Source organism: Acomys minous (assembly GCF_964271855.1).
Source record: "Acomys minous genome assembly, chromosome: 14".
NCBI lineage: Eukaryota > Metazoa > Chordata > Mammalia > Rodentia > Muridae > Acomys > Acomys minous.
The window spans coordinates 22,562,286-22,578,470 of record NC_140496.1 but is presented as its reverse complement, the minus strand read 5'-3'; the positions used below and the strand labels follow the sequence as shown (position 1 = coordinate 22,578,470).

At 53.2% G+C, this 16,185-nt stretch overlaps 2 protein-coding genes across 2 annotated transcripts in view; one reads left to right on the top strand and one right to left on the bottom strand.

Annotated features, from left to right (window-relative positions):
• Positions 1-2,716: 2,716 nt before the first annotated feature.
• Positions 2,717-8,104, top strand: HSD11B2 (hydroxysteroid 11-beta dehydrogenase 2). Its single transcript, XM_084755552.1, has 5 exons — positions 2,717-3,105; positions 6,272-6,484; positions 6,607-6,792; positions 6,910-7,047; positions 7,198-8,104. The coding sequence occupies exons 1-5, from the start codon at positions 2,841-2,843 to the stop codon at positions 7,599-7,601; spliced, it is 1,206 nt and encodes a 401-aa protein (XP_084611678.1). The 5' UTR covers positions 2,717-2,840; the 3' UTR covers positions 7,602-8,104.
• Positions 8,105-8,561: 457 nt separating this feature from the next.
• ATP6V0D1 (ATPase H+ transporting V0 subunit d1) overlaps positions 8,562-16,185 on the bottom strand; it is a 44,573-nt gene continuing 36,949 nt past the window's right edge. Inside the window, exons 3-8 of the mRNA XM_084755555.1 lie at positions 14,415-14,593; positions 13,231-13,310; positions 9,761-9,838; positions 9,460-9,636; positions 9,288-9,365; positions 8,562-9,187 (exon numbers count right to left, since the gene is read on the bottom strand). Of these exons, the coding sequence (XP_084611681.1) occupies positions 9,026-9,187; positions 9,288-9,365; positions 9,460-9,636; positions 9,761-9,838; positions 13,231-13,310; positions 14,415-14,593 (754 nt within the window). The 3' untranslated portion in view covers positions 8,562-9,025. The remainder of the gene's footprint in view (positions 9,188-9,287; positions 9,366-9,459; positions 9,637-9,760; positions 9,839-13,230; positions 13,311-14,414; positions 14,594-16,185) is intronic.

Sequence of the window (16,185 nt, the reverse complement as noted above, 5' to 3'; positions counted from 1 at the left end):
GGCCCTTGGTCCTCCAGAGCCTGGGGCATGCAATGGTTGGCTAACCAGGTTTCTTATCTAAGGGGTCTGTGTGGGGTTGGGAGATGGGGCAAAGGATTAAGACTGTGGTGGCCCCAGCTCTTCTGGTTACCCCTCATTAACCTGCCCTTCTAGATCCTGCCTTATCTGTTACGTCTCCTGCCCTCTGCCCCACACCCCTTTCTTGCTCTCCCGCAGAGGCCCCCTACCAGCCCAGAGTCCTGATTCTGACAGAAGCTGGTTCTCTACCCCAAGGCAGGCTCAACCTGGCACCAGGCCTCAGACAGGGCTGGGCCAGCCCCTCCCAGTTAATGACTATCTGAAACTCTCTCCACTTCTAGAGCACTTCCACCTGATGAGGGGAAGGGTCAGTGTCTGAGAAGGCCGCAGGGGGTCTGACTCTAGATCCTGGCAGGGAGAGACAGCCACCACGGTCTCCTGACTTAGGAAATGGGATGTTCAGGGGAGGGGTGTCACATAAATGTGGAGGTAATCCAACCTCGTCAAGACTTAGACTAATTCCACCTGAAATGGTGTACCGATCTAGAAGCACTCTGCCTAAAGGGAATCCCCCCCCACGTACCTCAGGGGACCAGGGTAGAGCCCTGCTTCCCAGTTTCCTCGCCTTGCTTTCTTGCTTCCATTTCTCTGCTCATCCCCTGCTCTGAGTACTGGCACTGTGAGGGAAACCTTGCCGGTCCCTTGGGACTCTGCTTTCTTTCTCCTCTTTCTACGACAAGGAAATTACTTAAAGGGGCAGAGACTGGAGAAACTTTAGCTGGATCCTAAGGAAAACAGCCAGACCTGGGAGAGCTGATCGACGCAACTTTTTTTTTTAATGTTAGTTTTGCTTTTTATTTATTTACTACGTGTGTATACAGTGCTCTGCCTGCATGTACATCTGCAGGCCAGAAAGGGCATCAGATCTCATTATCGATGGCTGTGAGCCACCATGTGGTTGCTGGGAATTGAACTCAGGAACCTCTGGAAGAGCAGTCAGTGCTCTTAACCTCTGAGCCATTTCTCCAGCCCTCGGTGCAACTTTTAGAGTTAAAGCAGGCAAGATATGTTGCTCCCTGCTGGACTTGGACAATCAACCCAGGACAACAAGAGTCAATGGGTTTGGAGAAGAATTGTTTCTGTGAATTTCTACAGGCAAGATGACCCAGACAAAAGGGGAGCTACAAGCGACACACATAGCACAGACACACACACAAGGTCGTGACGAAAGGGCACAGAACCCCATGGACTAGAGTGCTCATAAACCAAAGAGCTCAAAGCTGCACACCCAAAGCCAGGCACCCACACTTTACCCAAGCCAAGTCCTAACACCCAGGCCAGGGGTCCATCATTGTCCATATTTATAGAGGGAGGACAGGTGGAAACACGTGCACAGCTCGGAGTGGAGATGGAATCTCCACCCGGATTTCCTCCTCTCCAGCGGGCCTGGACTCCAGCTTCCTCTCGGAGATTTCTGTGGCCCCATCGGGAACCCACACCTGGGTGGAAGAGAGGCCTTTGAAGAGGTGTTTTCATGAAACCCTGGAGCAGAGTCTGAATACAGGGGGGAGAATGAGGCACGGGACCGAGAGCTGTGATAAGGAGTCCATGTCCTCTCAGGACCTAGAAAGGATAGAGATGAGGCACTAGGCTAGATCTGGAGGTCACAGAAGCAGAGATCTCCACTGCCGCGGTTTGTACCTACTCTTAGCATAGGTACCCAACTATTGGCACTAACCCCCAGTGCCTGCCAGAGGCCTGGCATGTGTGCCAGACACGGGGGTGGCAGGGGGTGCCAGGCCACACACAGACACACAAACAAGGACCTTCATACACACAGGGAGGGAAGTGCACCCACGCACTACTTATTTCATCCCCTGGGGACTCAGAGTAGCAGATCAGGGACCACCCTGCCCTGACTCTTTCTTCTTCCATATGCTCCCATTAGTTGGTTCTTGGGGAGGGGGTGGGTGACGCAAAACTAAAAGGAGACTTTGACGCTTCTATTGACTTCTCGCCTGTACCCACACAAGTAGCATCCCCAGTTCTAGACTCTGGATAAAAATGAGGAGGTGAAACAGAAACTCGCAAGGATCTGTGTGGTCATCCTTCTCTCCTAGCCGTGGCTGAGAACTGCTCAGGCGAGAGGGCACGTTTGGGCGTGTATCCCAGGCACCTAAGGCCATGGCCGCTAGTGCGGGTGCAGGTGTGGCCGGCGGCAGACTCTGGCTGTTTCCACGCAGTGTTCTGGAAGTCATGGCAGTCACAGTGGTATCACTGTGGAATACTTGAACGAAAAGTTGTTGTTGCTGGTGGTGGTGGTGGTGGTGGTGTGTGTGTGTGTGGGGGGGGTGTGTGTGGGTATCCTGAGTGAGCAGGGTGTGCACACCTGAGCGCGGAGGCTCAGAGCCCTTGGCGTGCCAATAGGCGCACAGGAGTGAATGGGATGAATGGGACAGGGTTGGGCAGACTGGCTCTTTCCCTGGCGAAGCCGGCGACTGAAGGCTCCGCCTCGTGCAACTACTTGGGACTTTGTTCGGGCTTCTTCGAAAGCGGATCTAAACGAGGGGGCGGGGCGGGGGGGGCACCTGCTTGGCGTGGGGGCCTGAGATAGAAGTGCAGAAAGCCCCATCTTAGCCCCGCCTTAGGCCCGCCCCAGCCCCGCCCCCAGGGCGCTTTATAAGCTGGATCTGCAGAGAAAGCAAGTTACCCTCCCACCCCAGGCCGGTGTTCCTCTGCACTCGGAGTCCTGGCCACGAGTCCCTCTCTGGGCTTCCCAACCCGGCCCCTGCCCCTCCTCGGCCCGGCCCGACCCCGCAGTCATGGAGCGCTGGCCTTGGCCGTCCGGCGGCGCCTGGCTGCTGGTGGCGGCCCGCGCGCTGCTGCAGCTGCTGCGCTCAGACCTGCGTCTGGGCCGCCCGTTGTTGGCGGCGCTGGCGCTGCTGGCCGCGCTGGACTGGCTGTGCCAGCACTTGCTGCCCCCGCCGGCGGCGCTCGTGGTGCTAGCTGCTGCTGGCTGGATCGCGTTGTCCCGCCTGGCTCGCCCTCCTCGCCTGCCCGTGGCCACTCGCGCGGTGCTCATCACCGGTGAGTGCGCAGAGCGCAGGGACTCCAGGCTGGAGGGCGGGACCGCACACCTAGAGGGTTTCCCTTGGACACCATCAAGGCGGACTCCGCAGCTCCGAAGTGAGAGTCCTCCGCTAGATGCAAGAAAGTGAGCCAAGTAGGAAGCTCCGGGCATCTCACCAAGTCCGGGTTAACTACCTGCAGCCGCGGAGAGTATTGGAGGGAAAGTTAGAATGGGCAGGTGCTCAAAGGAAACTAGTGAGTGAAAGAGGAGAGATGAAGTTTATATTGTTCTTCTCGCTAAGAGACCAGGTGTGGAGCAGAGGGAGTACTCTAAGGGACCTTGGAAGACCTGTGAAGGGAGAATGTCATTTCTTGAACTCTGCCTGACATCCCCTACATCACTGGAATACACTGCTATTCTCTGGGGGGACAGAGCGCTTAGATGGCCAGTTCTGCTCCCCGTGACCTCCATTGGCTGGAATCCTTGGAGTTCAGAACCGCCTGAGGTCACAGCAGCTGGATAGTAGCTGCTTCTTAGATCCAGCTAGGCATTGCCAAAAGACTACAGCAGTCTGCAGTCTGCACCTAGCACTTCATCCTGCCTTGTCCTGGGTGCCCAGGAGAGGGGAATCTTGGAGAGCTGGACTCAGGTGCCTCTGGAGCCTGGCTGAGCTCTCTTTGTCTGGAGCAGGGAATAAATCTGTCATCAGAAGGAGGGAAGGGGAAGGGGGGCTGCAGACCCAGCAGGAAATGGGGAGGGGGAGGAAGGCCAGGGGGCACTGGTCCACTGCACGGGAGGAGGGGCGGCCTCGTTTCTCCCCCAACCACCATGGCGTCTCAGAGATCCTTTGGTCCTTTATGGGTGGTCTTCATGATTGGTTAGAACTGGGAGAATTTAGGAGGGCACCCTTGGTCTGGACCTTGGGAGAAGTTGGGCGGAGACAGGTGGAATAGGAAAGGCGTCTTGGATCACAGAAAGCGTGTGAGACCAAGGCTTACCACAGACATAAGCATGTGATTTGGGAAGGGGGATAGTCCATAACCAGTCTGTCTGTGGCGCTGCGGTGGGGTATGAAGTTTCCTTGGGAGGAGACTTAAACGTCAGATGAGGAACCAGATTGTATTAAGGTAGAGGAGGGGTGGGTGGCACACAAGGGCTTATGGTCTCAGAAGAGAGGGTGGAGATGGGGTAGCACTCGGGCAAGATGGGAGAGACTTCCAGGGTGAGTGTGAAGGCTCAGGGAGCCCCATTTTCAGGAGGTTGAGGAAGGAAAAGCTCCCAAACTCTCTTGGAATGTAGCGGGGACTAGGCTATAGGCTCTGCCTACAAAGATCTAACAGATCCCTTCCTGACTTCTAATCTGCGAGTGACTTGGCCAGGTCCTAGGCCACTTCAGGTTCTACTGGCCTGGCCGTGCAGTCTTTCCTAAGATCTCACCTCAGATCTCTGCTACCGCTGTTACTTCTAGTCTTGAGCCTGAACAAGAGGAGAGAAGAGGCATGCGTCCTGTGACCCGGGCTCCCTCCATCTCTGAGAAGCTCAGTGTTTGGGAATGAGAGGAGGACTGCCCAGCCTACTCCTGTGTAAGCACTGGAAGTTGGCTTCTAGCTCCAGGATGCCTGCAGATTCTGAGGTTTTCCACCACCAAGCAGCAAGGCACATAAGTGACCCGGTCTTCCCCACCTGCCAACAACACTGTGCCTTGTGCCTGCAGAGATGTCACTCATCCCTGCCCAAGAATGCCCAAGAACTGCTTGCCAAACCTACTCCACAAGCTCAGCCACAGAGTCAAGTTCGGGCTGTGTGGCTTGGTACCTTGTGTGCAAGCATGTGTATATCTTTGTGCTGATGGGTGACATGGGGTCAAGCTCGTGTGTGTGTGTGTGTGTGTGTGTGTGTGTGAGAGAGAGAGAGAGAGAGAGAGAGAGAGAGAGAGAGAGAGAGAGAGAGAGCGCATCCAGGCAGGTTAAGAATGTTTGCAGGTGAGCAAGAGGGTAAGATGTGGGTATCTTTTGGGACCCCAGAACTGAGGCTCTGGGGAGCTTTAGTGGAGTGCCGTCCGCTCCAGAAGGAAGCAGAGGCAAGTGTGCACATTTGTGCACACACACTCCCCTCCCCCCATTCAGATTTGCTTGGAAAGGACCCCTCAACACAGACTGGCAGGCCCCAGCTACACAAAGCCCAGTTTGCAGCCCCCTGCCCAGCTTTGTTCTCCTCTCAGCATAGGGGGCGGGGCTGAGACTAGGAGGGGTGCTGTTTGTCCAGGAGTGGGGAAGCCAAGCTGCAAAGCAGCTTTTCTGCTCAGCAGGACCTCGGGGCTGGCGGGCTGCACAGCACCTCCTCCCTCACTGGCCCTCCTCCTCCTCTCACTGGCCACCCACAGAGCCAGGATCAGAATGGAAACCATCAAGGAAGCAAGGGCTTATCAGCACCAGGGACCCCACACTGGGGCCTTGCCTGGTGGTTCTTATCTCTGCATACCAAGGACAAGAAAATGAAGCCTCCACGAGTGGTAACCGACCTCAGGTCACACTTGGTGGTATGGGGAGGGATTCCAATGCAGGTCTGTTTTTTTCACTTACCATGCATGGTTCCTGTCCTGAGAGGGAAGTGGTCTAGGGCTCAGCAAATATATATACCCAACGTCAATGATTGGAATTCCAAGGGCAGAGATCAAGGGGAAGTTGGGAATGGGGCTCCAACTTGAGCCTGGAACAATAGTAGGGGGGCGTCAAGGCCGAGAGGGGTGCTCAAGTTGAACAGGGCCAGAATGATGTTGCCTGGGCTTTATTCTAAGGCCATAGGATCCCAAGGAAACAAAAAGGCCTCTGGGAATCGTCAGCAGCAGAGTGACACTGTCAGTTTTGAAAATATCCCTCAGGCTCAGGAGAGGATAGTCATGGGACAAGATAGGACCAGACCAGGTCTCTGTTTCTTCTATACAGTAAGGCTTATCAGTCACACTTGATGGGTTAGCTCTAGGGAATCAGGGACATGACAGCCGTCACTGAAGTGATGCTCAGGGCTCAGCCAGAGGACAAACTTACAACACACATTTGTAAGGAAGAGGGGAGGGTCGAGTGTCTGGGAGCCTAGATTCTACCCAGACCCCAGTGATCCTTGGCTTGTCTTGGGCTGGACTGGGCCATTGTGGGAACTCATTGGCTTTCTTACCCTGGCTAGGTTGTGACACTGGCTTTGGCAAGGAGACAGCTAAAAAACTGGATGCCATGGGATTTATGGTGCTGGCCACTGTGTTGGATTTGAATAGCCCTGGTGCCCTAGAACTGCACAGCTGCTGTTCCCCTCGCCTAAAGCTGCTGCAGATGGACCTGACCAAGCCAGAGGACATCAGTCGCGTGCTAGAGTTCACGAAGGCTCACACCACCAGCACTGGTCAGCAGATGGGTATCTCCATTAGGGGTGGGCATGGCTGGGTGAGTGTGAGGGAGGCAGCAGGGACTGCATGTTTGCTGTCAGGTGGACCTGAAGCTTCCCTCCTGCTTTTGTGCCCCCAGGCCTGTGGGGTCTTGTTAACAACGCAGGCTTCAACAGTGTTGTGGCTGATGCGGAGCTGTCTCCAGTAGCAAGTTTCCGCAACTGCATGGAGGTGAACTTCTTTGGTGCACTTGAACTGACCAAGGGTCTCCTGCCACTGCTGCGTCACTCAAGGGGACGTATTGTGACCGTTGGCAGCCCAGCAGGTAAGTGCCCTCCCGCCCTGCCCTGAGACAAAGTAGTAAAGGAGCTGCTACCAGGTGAAGAAGGATTTGGGAGTCCCAGGCCAAGGCTGAGAAGCCTCCTCCCCATTCTATCCCCAGGAGACATGCCATATCCCTGCCTGGGAGCCTATGGAAGCTCCAAGGCAGCTGTAGCACTGCTTATGGACACATTCGGCTGTGAACTGCTTCCCTGGGGGGTCAAGGTCAGCATCATCCAGCCTGGCTGCTTCAAGACAGGTGAGGGTTCAGGTGTGGTGCGGGACGTGCATATGGCAGAGGCATGTGGTCTGAGGACGTGGGGCGGCTTGGGTCATAGTCACAGATCATATTAGATAGATTTGTGGCCTCTGGCTCCTGCCTTCTGACCTTGTCACCCGCTTCCCTCAGAGTCAGTGACCAATGTGAACCTCTGGGAGAAGCGCAAGCAACTGCTGCTGGCCAACCTGCCTGGGGAGCTGCTGCAGGCCTATGGTGAAGACTACATTGAGCACTTGCACGGGCAGTTCCTGCATTCGCTCAGAATGGCACTGCCTGATCTCAGTCCGGTTACAGATGCCATCATTGATGCGCTGTTGGCAGCTAGGCCACGCAGCCGCTACTACCCAGGCCGTGGCCTGGGGCTCGCGTATTTCATCCATCACTACCTGCCAGAGGGCCTGAGGCGCCGCTTCCTGCAGAACTTCTTCATAAGTCACTGTCTGCCCCGAGCACTGAGGCCTGGCCAAGTTGGCCCTGCTCATGATCAGGACACACCCCACGGCCCAAACCCTTCCCCAGTTGCAGCTCGGTGAGCCACAAGCCTAAGTATTCCAGCAGGAGAGGCTTCATAAGCCCTCGGCCCTCTACCCTGGCCATTACAAAGCCTGGGAGTCTGTTAAGAGAAGCCCAGCCTCTACTGTGGACGGGTAGTCCAGGCCTGGGAAGCTGAAGTTCATTAGTGACCCTCTGGACTTCTCTGCTTTATGAGCCCACACATCCCCTACCAGGCACAATGCTCCACACTGCAGATTGGGAAACCTAGATGGATGGATGGAGAGTTTAGTGTAAGATTTGGCTGTAGCCTTTGATAAGGCTCTACAGACTATCTCTGTGCAAACTAAGAGTGGTTGGCAGGTAGGAACCGCCTCAGGATTCTTTTGGCACCAGTGCCTCAGTGCTGAAAGTCCAGGGTAAATCCCAACTGTCTCTTGACTTAGGTCCCTGACTACCTGCTCCCAGCCCCGGGAAGCTACATATTGTACTTGTCTGGTTGTTGACATTTTAAAATAAAGATACATTTTTATGTCTCCTAGAACTGGGAGATGCAGTGTTTGGAGGAGGTGACTGCCTGGTTGCCTGGGTGGTGGGGTGTGGCTATGTGACAAAGAGAGATGGGGAACTTCCTGGGAAATCCTGGGACTCAGCAGGGGACCTGAGTGGGCTCCACAGGAGCTGTAGGGTTCATATCCCTCCTCTACCAACCTGCATGAAGAAGTGAGATAAAGTAACCGGCCAGCCCAGCTTTAGAAGTTACATTGTGAAGCAGTTAGGGAGGTCTGGGAAGCCCCCAGAGCCAAGACACAACTCCTCTGTGACAACCCCCACCCCAGCCTATCTTTGTACCTGAGCTCCCAGCAGAAGGAGCCGTCCTCCAGGGACTCCCCAGACCCTGTGGCTGCTGACTGCAGGGGAGGCCTCATCAAGAGTGCAGCGATGAACTAGGCTGGGAGTCAAGGAAAGGAACAAGGGCCCAAAGGAGGGAGCAGGCAGTAGGCTTTTTAAAGAGGGCAATTTATTGTCTCAGAGGGGCAGAGCTGAAGGAAAGGGCTACAAAGCTACTTCCCCACACCCCAAGAATACGCATTCTCAATTCTTCCCATAGGCTGTGGTTCTGTGGGTTGACCCACAGAGGGGAGAGGAGGCTTGCACTGCCCCAGGGAGTTCTCAGGTTAGGGAGGGACATAACAGTGACACAAGTTTCTTAGACATGTTAGTGGCTGTAAACATTGGGGGGGGGGGTCTTTGCTCTGGAGGAGATCTTGGTCCATTCTTGATCAGGGGAGAAGTGCTTAACCCCCTTTTTAGGCCTAAGAGCAGTCCTGGAGGGGTCACAGAAGCTGGATAGCCAACCCCAGGACAATGTGCTACACCTCACCAGGTCAGACACGTGAGCCGTGGGCTTCACCACAGCACACAAAGACACACACAGTACGTTTGGGAGCCATGGGTTAGAACGCTAGAAGATGGGGATATAGTTGTCGATCTTGGCCCGATGGCGCTGGGCGATGCACTCAGCAATCCAGACAATGTTGCGACATTCCTGTTCCTTAAGCTTCACAAAGGCATAAAAGACACCAAAGTGGAACTGGTTCAAGAAGGCCAGCTTGTTCAGCTTCACCTGTGGACAGATGCAGGTGTGATGCACACGGCTGTGGCCAGCAGCATAAGGCCTAAGTCACAAGCCTACTGGGTAGGCTCCACAAGAGCCCTGTGCTCACCTCATGCTCAAAGAATCGGTCCTCCAGGGTCTTGTCTCCAGGATTGCTACCTGCACCCTCAAAAAGCAGTTTGTATTCCTGGCCAGGAAATGAAGAGGAGCACAGGTGTGAGTGCTGCCAGGTGCTAGTGGTGCCAACACAGCCACTTAAACCTGGTCAGCAGGGCACTCACCGGGTAGTAATCGGCTACACTCTTGACCTGTTCATAGTCATCCGCCCGAGCCAGCTGAGCTAAGCCCTCAGGGTAGAGTCTACCGCAGTGTGGAAAGAGCTTGGCACGGTCCTCCTTGGACAGCTCTGTGCCGAAAGAGTTGATGGTGATGATGAAAGCTCGGCGGTCAGCTTCAAACTGCAGGACCAGTGCATAGGTGAGAAGAGAGGGAGATAAGGGAGGCCATGGCCAGTCAGTTGGCAGAGCGCCCCCTGGCAAACATCAGTGGGGACAGAAGGCAGGGAGATGGGCAGGCACTCACCTCTAGGATAGGACACATGGCATCAGCTGTGGTCCCACCCAACAGAGTGCAGAACTTGTAGAAGGACTCCAGATAGGCCTGTAGAAAGGACAGCTTCAGGGTAGGTACACAGCCCCACCCCTTTTTATTGCCAAGCTTAGAGGGGGATCTGTTTTCCTACTGGTGCTCTACTTTTTTAGACTCCAGAAATCTCTCCTTCTTCAGCCTTAGAAAACCAGGTATCCAAGGGCCAATGAGGAAAAGTTATCCTCAGAGTTCAGTCTACACTGAATCCACAAGCCCTCCCTTGCAACAATCCACCTTGCAGACTCCTCCTCCCCCCACCCCAGGCAGCTCATAGGCATCAACAGCAGGAACCAAACTATCAGCTCAGTTCCTGCTGAAGGATGGTTACTGCTTATGTGAGCACCAGCCTCACAGTCAATAACTGGGCACATGGGCTGCAGGCGGAAACAAGTACTTTTTGTCCAGGCAAATTGGATCTGCTTGGCATGAGGAAAGGACAGGTTAGCTCAGATACAAGGTCTTTCCCAACTCTCACTCACAAGGTTTCTTTCCAATACCTCCACCCCCTCCCCAGCATGGGCTTGCAGACCCCATGGGGGTACTCTTGCATGAAACTTCACTCAGACCCAACCTAAGGCCCCAAATGTAGCATGGTCACCGAGACTCTGGATCTACATGCTAGGGACTATTCTGAGTCGGGTGGGGTGGGGGAGGGGCTTGCAAGGTATGAGAAGCTTTCCACCTTCAGGTGTGCCTTCTATGCTAGCTTGGACACTATAAGATAAGCTCAGGGGGGAGCCTGCCAATATAAATCAGTAATAAGAAAAGCCTGGAAAGAAACAACAGAGCCCAGCTCAGGATCTCAGAGAATCAAAAGCCATTTTGATGGGCGAGCAGAAATGGTTCCCAGCTCCCACCTTGGTGGTACTTCACAGGCCCACCAGGAGTCAGTCCTCTGTGGCCTTCCTATGGCCAGCCAAGCTGGTTGTGCTGAAATCTTAGGACCTACTTTAATGGAGCCTGCAGTTCCTATCTGTGGAAGAAACCACCAGGCAGTTTGGAGTTCTGTTACCTAGCATTTACTCAGCCAAGCTGTATTGATCCCCAGAAAAGCTGACCCTAGGACTAGCCTACATTTTCCTCTAGAGGGTATAGTAGCAAAGAAACTGGCAAGACCTAGGTACCAAGGTCACCTGCCAACCCTATCCTGTTCCCAGGTTCTGCCAGCCCATGCTTGCTGCACCAGCTCCCTACAGTTCACTTGTCAGACAGCTGTAGGTCCACCTAATCTCTCATGTGTGACCACTGGGCTGGGATATTGCCTGCTAGGCAGGCAGCTCTGGCATGGAGCCCATAGTGTTGGGTCAGTGTTTGTGAGCTGGTCCTGGGCAGTTCTTTGCAGTGACTCCAGCCAAAACCAGTCAGGCCCAGTGAGGGTGTGAGTAAGGCTTGGGGGATAGCCACACCCCTCATTCTGTCTGGGGCAGGGAATCTGTCAATAGGCTAGGTGCGTGGGAGAGAGCACTATAAGATTAAGCTAGCAAGTGTGTGTGTGTGTGTGTGTGTGTGTGTGTGTGAATGTGTGTGCACACTCGGGCATACGCACCTGCACATACGTGTATGTTTGCATGTACCCCTTGTCTCTAATCTGCTTTCCACCCTGCAGTCACAGAGAGCCTTCTAAGAATACTTTGCTCTGTTAGAAGACTTCAGACCCAAACTGGAGAGATAGCTCAATGGTTAGGAGCACCACCTGCTCTTCCAAAGGTCCTGAGTTCAATTCCCAGCAACCACATGGTGGTTCACAACCATCTGTAATGTGATGTGATGCCCTCTTCTGGTCTACAGGTGTACATGGAGGTAGGACACTGTATACATAATAATAAATAAATAAATCTAAAAAAAAAGATGACTTCAGACTCACAGCCTAAAGTTCATTTTTTCCACATTTCACTTATTTTGTGTGCCTGTATGTGGGAAGGTCAGAAGACATTTAGTGAGTATTAGTTCTCCCTTTCCACCATGTGGGTCCCAGAGATAAACTCAGGTTGTCTAGCTTGGCAGTAAAGTACCTTCATTTCCTGAGCCATCTTGCCAGCCCAAAGTTCAAACTTATCTTTTTTGATTATTGTTGTTTGTTTTGTGAGTATCAGTATGTGGGTATCACTATGTAGCGCTGGCTACCCTGAAACTTACTACATAGACTCAAACTCACAGCCATCTGCCTGCCTCTGCCTCCTAAGTACTGGACTAAAGGCCACTATCCCTGGCTTGCCTTTTTTCCTTGAGACAGACTCTTTCTATGGAGACCTGGCTGACCTGGAACTCACTACATATACTAAGCTAATCTTGAACTTAGCAAAAATCCTCTTGAGTTTTCTGAGCATTTTGAGGTATATACCACCACTCCCAGCTAAAGTTCAAACTTTTGATGTGCCATTCGAGATGCTAGGTGACTTGGCTCACTCAGTGCCTGCCTTCTTTTGGATATCCTCCCACTATCCACGTGAAACCTGCACTCTCACTGTACACCCCTTGCTATCTAGCTGGCCCATGCGCCTTGCTTTCCTTTTGAACGTGCCATCCCTCTGCCTATGCTATCAGAACTTCTGTTATCTACCACCAGATCCTTACTGTATGTTGGCCCAGGCCCCACAGAAAGATTAGAAGGTCTAACTCACACTGAGCCAAATGTCCACCAGCCAGCTACATTCAGAGCAGTGAAGACTGGATAGACAGATGTCCTCAGGTTTAGGTCAGCAGGTCTCTCTCTTCATGGTTTGCCAATTTCTGGCCCATGTTCCTGACTAAAGTCTGCCAGGACTCTTAGCATCATATCTTAGAATCACACCACAAACTGAACTCAGCCTTCCCAAATGCTCTTTACTGGTATCTAATTTTAAATGTCTACAGTGACTGTGAACCCAGAAATCCTAAGCCCACTCCATCTCCAGAGGCTATCCAGTCTATGCCACAGCCTAGGTAGAGCAAAAGGCCAGTAGATGCTAAAGACAGTGAGCTATCACGGCCTGGGAACTGTAAACTGGCTGTGCCTGGCTGGATACTTCCCCCACATAACTAAGTACATTATTGTCTTTGCCTAAGTGCCTGTTCTGGATGGCAAAAGCTCATGTGGTATGTGTCTGAGGACTATGGCCTGGGTGGTGGCCCATGACCCTCCTAGATGCTTGAGTGGCTGTCTAGGAGCCAGCTCTGACAGGCCAAGTGACAGAGCAGCGGCCACTCCAGTTGATCTTATCTGAGTCCGCTGCAGACACCATGGAATAGATAACGGGTTCCATGCAACCTTGTAACCATCACAGCAAGAGGCTAAGCCCCCAGGACAGGAGTGTGGTGCAGGTATACCCGGCCCAGCATCTCACATAAATCACCTCCTGGCACACCCACAGACCCACCCAACGGCAAGTAAGCGCCCCACCCCCACCACTTTTAAAGAACACTACCTTGTAAAGCGTATTGCGGATTATCTCGATGTTCATCTCATCAAGGTCTTGCTCTGAGATGCAGTCCTGGAAAAAAGCCGCTGGGGAGGGAAGACAAGGATGTGAAGAATGGGTAAGCAGCCTAAATGAGCGCCCATTAGGCTAGGTATTGGGGACCCCCAGTCCAGCTTGAGATGCTGCCTTGGAGTAGTAGAAGCAGCTCTCTGAGCCATGTGCACTGACCTGAGCTGTTCCTGCATCCCTGCTCCTAAAATTGATTTATAAAGGAGGCGGCCAGCCATAACATGATCTAATCGCTGCTGGGTCAGACCCAAGTTTTGACCATGCCAAAGACAGGCTTGCATAAGAGGCCATGAGATTTTTCCCTTCTCCAGGAGCAGCTATGGGTTGAGGGGCTTGAAACCCTCTGCTCTGTACACGCTATGAAGGCCTAGTGCCTACACATGGGAAACTAGCCTCCTTCTCTAGGTAAGAATGAGTTCAGCAGCGAGGCACGGAGTAGCCAGTGATCCACTGCAGGGCTAAGAGGAGAGGCCAGGCCAGGATCCCAAGGAGGGCCTGAAGGCTTACCTGACAGATGCCAATCCCTTAAAGATGAAGAAACTGCAGAAGCTACAAACAGCCCAGAACTAGCTCAGAGCTACTGGGAGAATAAAAGGCAAACCAGGTGATTCTCATGCCTTCTCTCTAGCATTTAGGCAGACAGGAGCCAGCACTATTAGGTGGGGCTAACATGAAGCTATCCTGACGCCCCCTCTTTCCTTGGCCTCTGACATGGACCCTGGGAACTCCTCAGTGAGATCCAAATGAAGCTGTTCGCTTCTCTTTTCTGCCTCATAGGAAGCTAGCCACTGTGGCCCTGGATAGGACTCCAAGGGACGCCAGCCCTTTGCTCTCCCCTGTTAAGTTCATTCTGCCCTTCTCTGAATTCCAAAAAACTAAACTATTTCCAAAGTTAGAAAGCCTAAGTCTGCCTTTTGGGTTGTCTGTCTGGCCTAGAAAAGGTACTGGGAAGGACAAGCAGTGGGATGGGAAATAATGAGAATAGGAGGCTGAGGGAGGACCAGGGCGGCGGCAGTGGGCAGTCTCCTTCTGCTTCAGGGCTTCCCCATCTCTTACAATCCACACTGAGGCTCTGATGCTAAGGCCACTGTCCAGCTGCTGTTTCCACCACAGTGGCTCACCCAGGGGCGTGTCCACCAGAATGGCATTGTAGAGCTCTGCAGGTGTCTGTGCGATGTTCACAGCCTCCATCTGCTCAAAGCTGCCTAGTGGGTGGCACTTGGGCACAAGTTCAGCAATTGAACGCTGGTGCAGTGTGCCCGTGATGAGCAGGATCACGTTGTCAATCATGTAGCTATAACTGTGAGAAGCAGACAACAACAGAGCAGATTGTTAGGGTAGAGGGCTTGGAAGGCCTGGCCCAACACCCTTGCCCACAGAACACATATGTCAGCACCTCCGAAGAGTAAGTGCTGGCTCATGGATGCTGTAGATAGGCTCCAGAGGAACCCCCACCCCCAGTAACAGGACCACAGGATAATACAGCCTCTCCTTTGACAAGATGGTGGATTCATGCCCTATAAATGACTGGAACACAAGTACCCCCCCATGGTGTGAACAGTACTCCAACAGTACACAAGAACTGTGGCCACACATGGGTGAGGCACACAACCCATCCCAGGGGCAGGTGTGGTCAAGAGTATGAAGATAAAAGGACTTGTAGATGAAAGTGTGTTCTGGAAAGGGAACAGTACACAAAGGCCTGGAGGCACACACTGAGTGAGACTGGATTTGAGGAACTAAGTGTCGCCAAGACTGGGAAAGGGAGGGCACAGCTACAGGCAAGGCAGTGCTGTCAGCAAAGGGCTGCCTGGAGACTGAGCTCAGGCCAGGCAGAGGGTTCCACCTTCACCTTAAACACAAGTGGGATGAAAATAGGACACCATAGTGTAGTTAGGGCCACTCTGGCTCCTTGGGAATTGGGAATGCAGAGGAGGAAGAGAGCAAAGACTATGGAGTAAGCCAGGGAGCGGCTCCTCCAAGAAGGGCTAGAGAGGAGTTGTGAAGCCCCATCTAGAATGAAGGACAGATTAGGCATAGTGCACAGCCTTACTTTGAAGACAGAAAAAAACACTACTCCTTAGGGCCAGATGCCAGTTCAAGCAACTATTCAGGAGGGCCGGAATGAGATCCAGAGGCTGGTCTGACTCAAGTCAGTTCTAGGATTAGTCTGCTAGGCTCGCCCTGCAAGAGGACTGCTCTGTCCATCGTGGGCAGCAGAGGGGGCTGTGGAGCTGGGGAGGGTGGGGCTGCTAAGACTTGGCATGGGACAACCAAGACAACTTGTCTCCAACTGAAACACAAAGCCACAGAGGTGCTAGAGCAGAGAGTTTTGTGTCCTCATCTATGGGGGAGCAGGGATAGGATAAAGAAGGGGAGAGGCCCCGGCTACAGTCAGGCTGCAGCTGAAGTAGTCCAACTATTATTACCTAGCCTGCTGTAAGCAGTAAAGAAGGAGCTGGAGCAGGCCTCAGAAGCATGTCCTCAACAGCCAGGCTGGGCCACGCAAGAGTAAGGACTAAAGATGGAGGCTACTCAGATGTGCAGCTTGGTCATCATGTGGGTCCCTAACAATGGAAGTAGGGGCTGTCTCTGACTGTGTTCCTTGCCTCTGGATCCCTTTCCCCTAGCTGGGCTGCCCTGTCTGGCCTCAGTGAGAGAGGATGTGCTTAGTCTTGCTGCAACTTGAGGTGCCAGGATGGGCTGGTACCCTTTGGGGCCTCTTCTTCTCTGAGGAGAAGAAGGGAAGGAATGGGGGAAGGGGAGCAGGAGTGGGACTGGGAAGAGAGGAGGGAGGGGGCTGGGATCAGGCTATAAAGTGATTAAAGGAAGAAAGGAAGGAAGAAAGAAAGAAAAAAAGGAAGAAGGGAAAAGAAAACAATTCTAAATAGA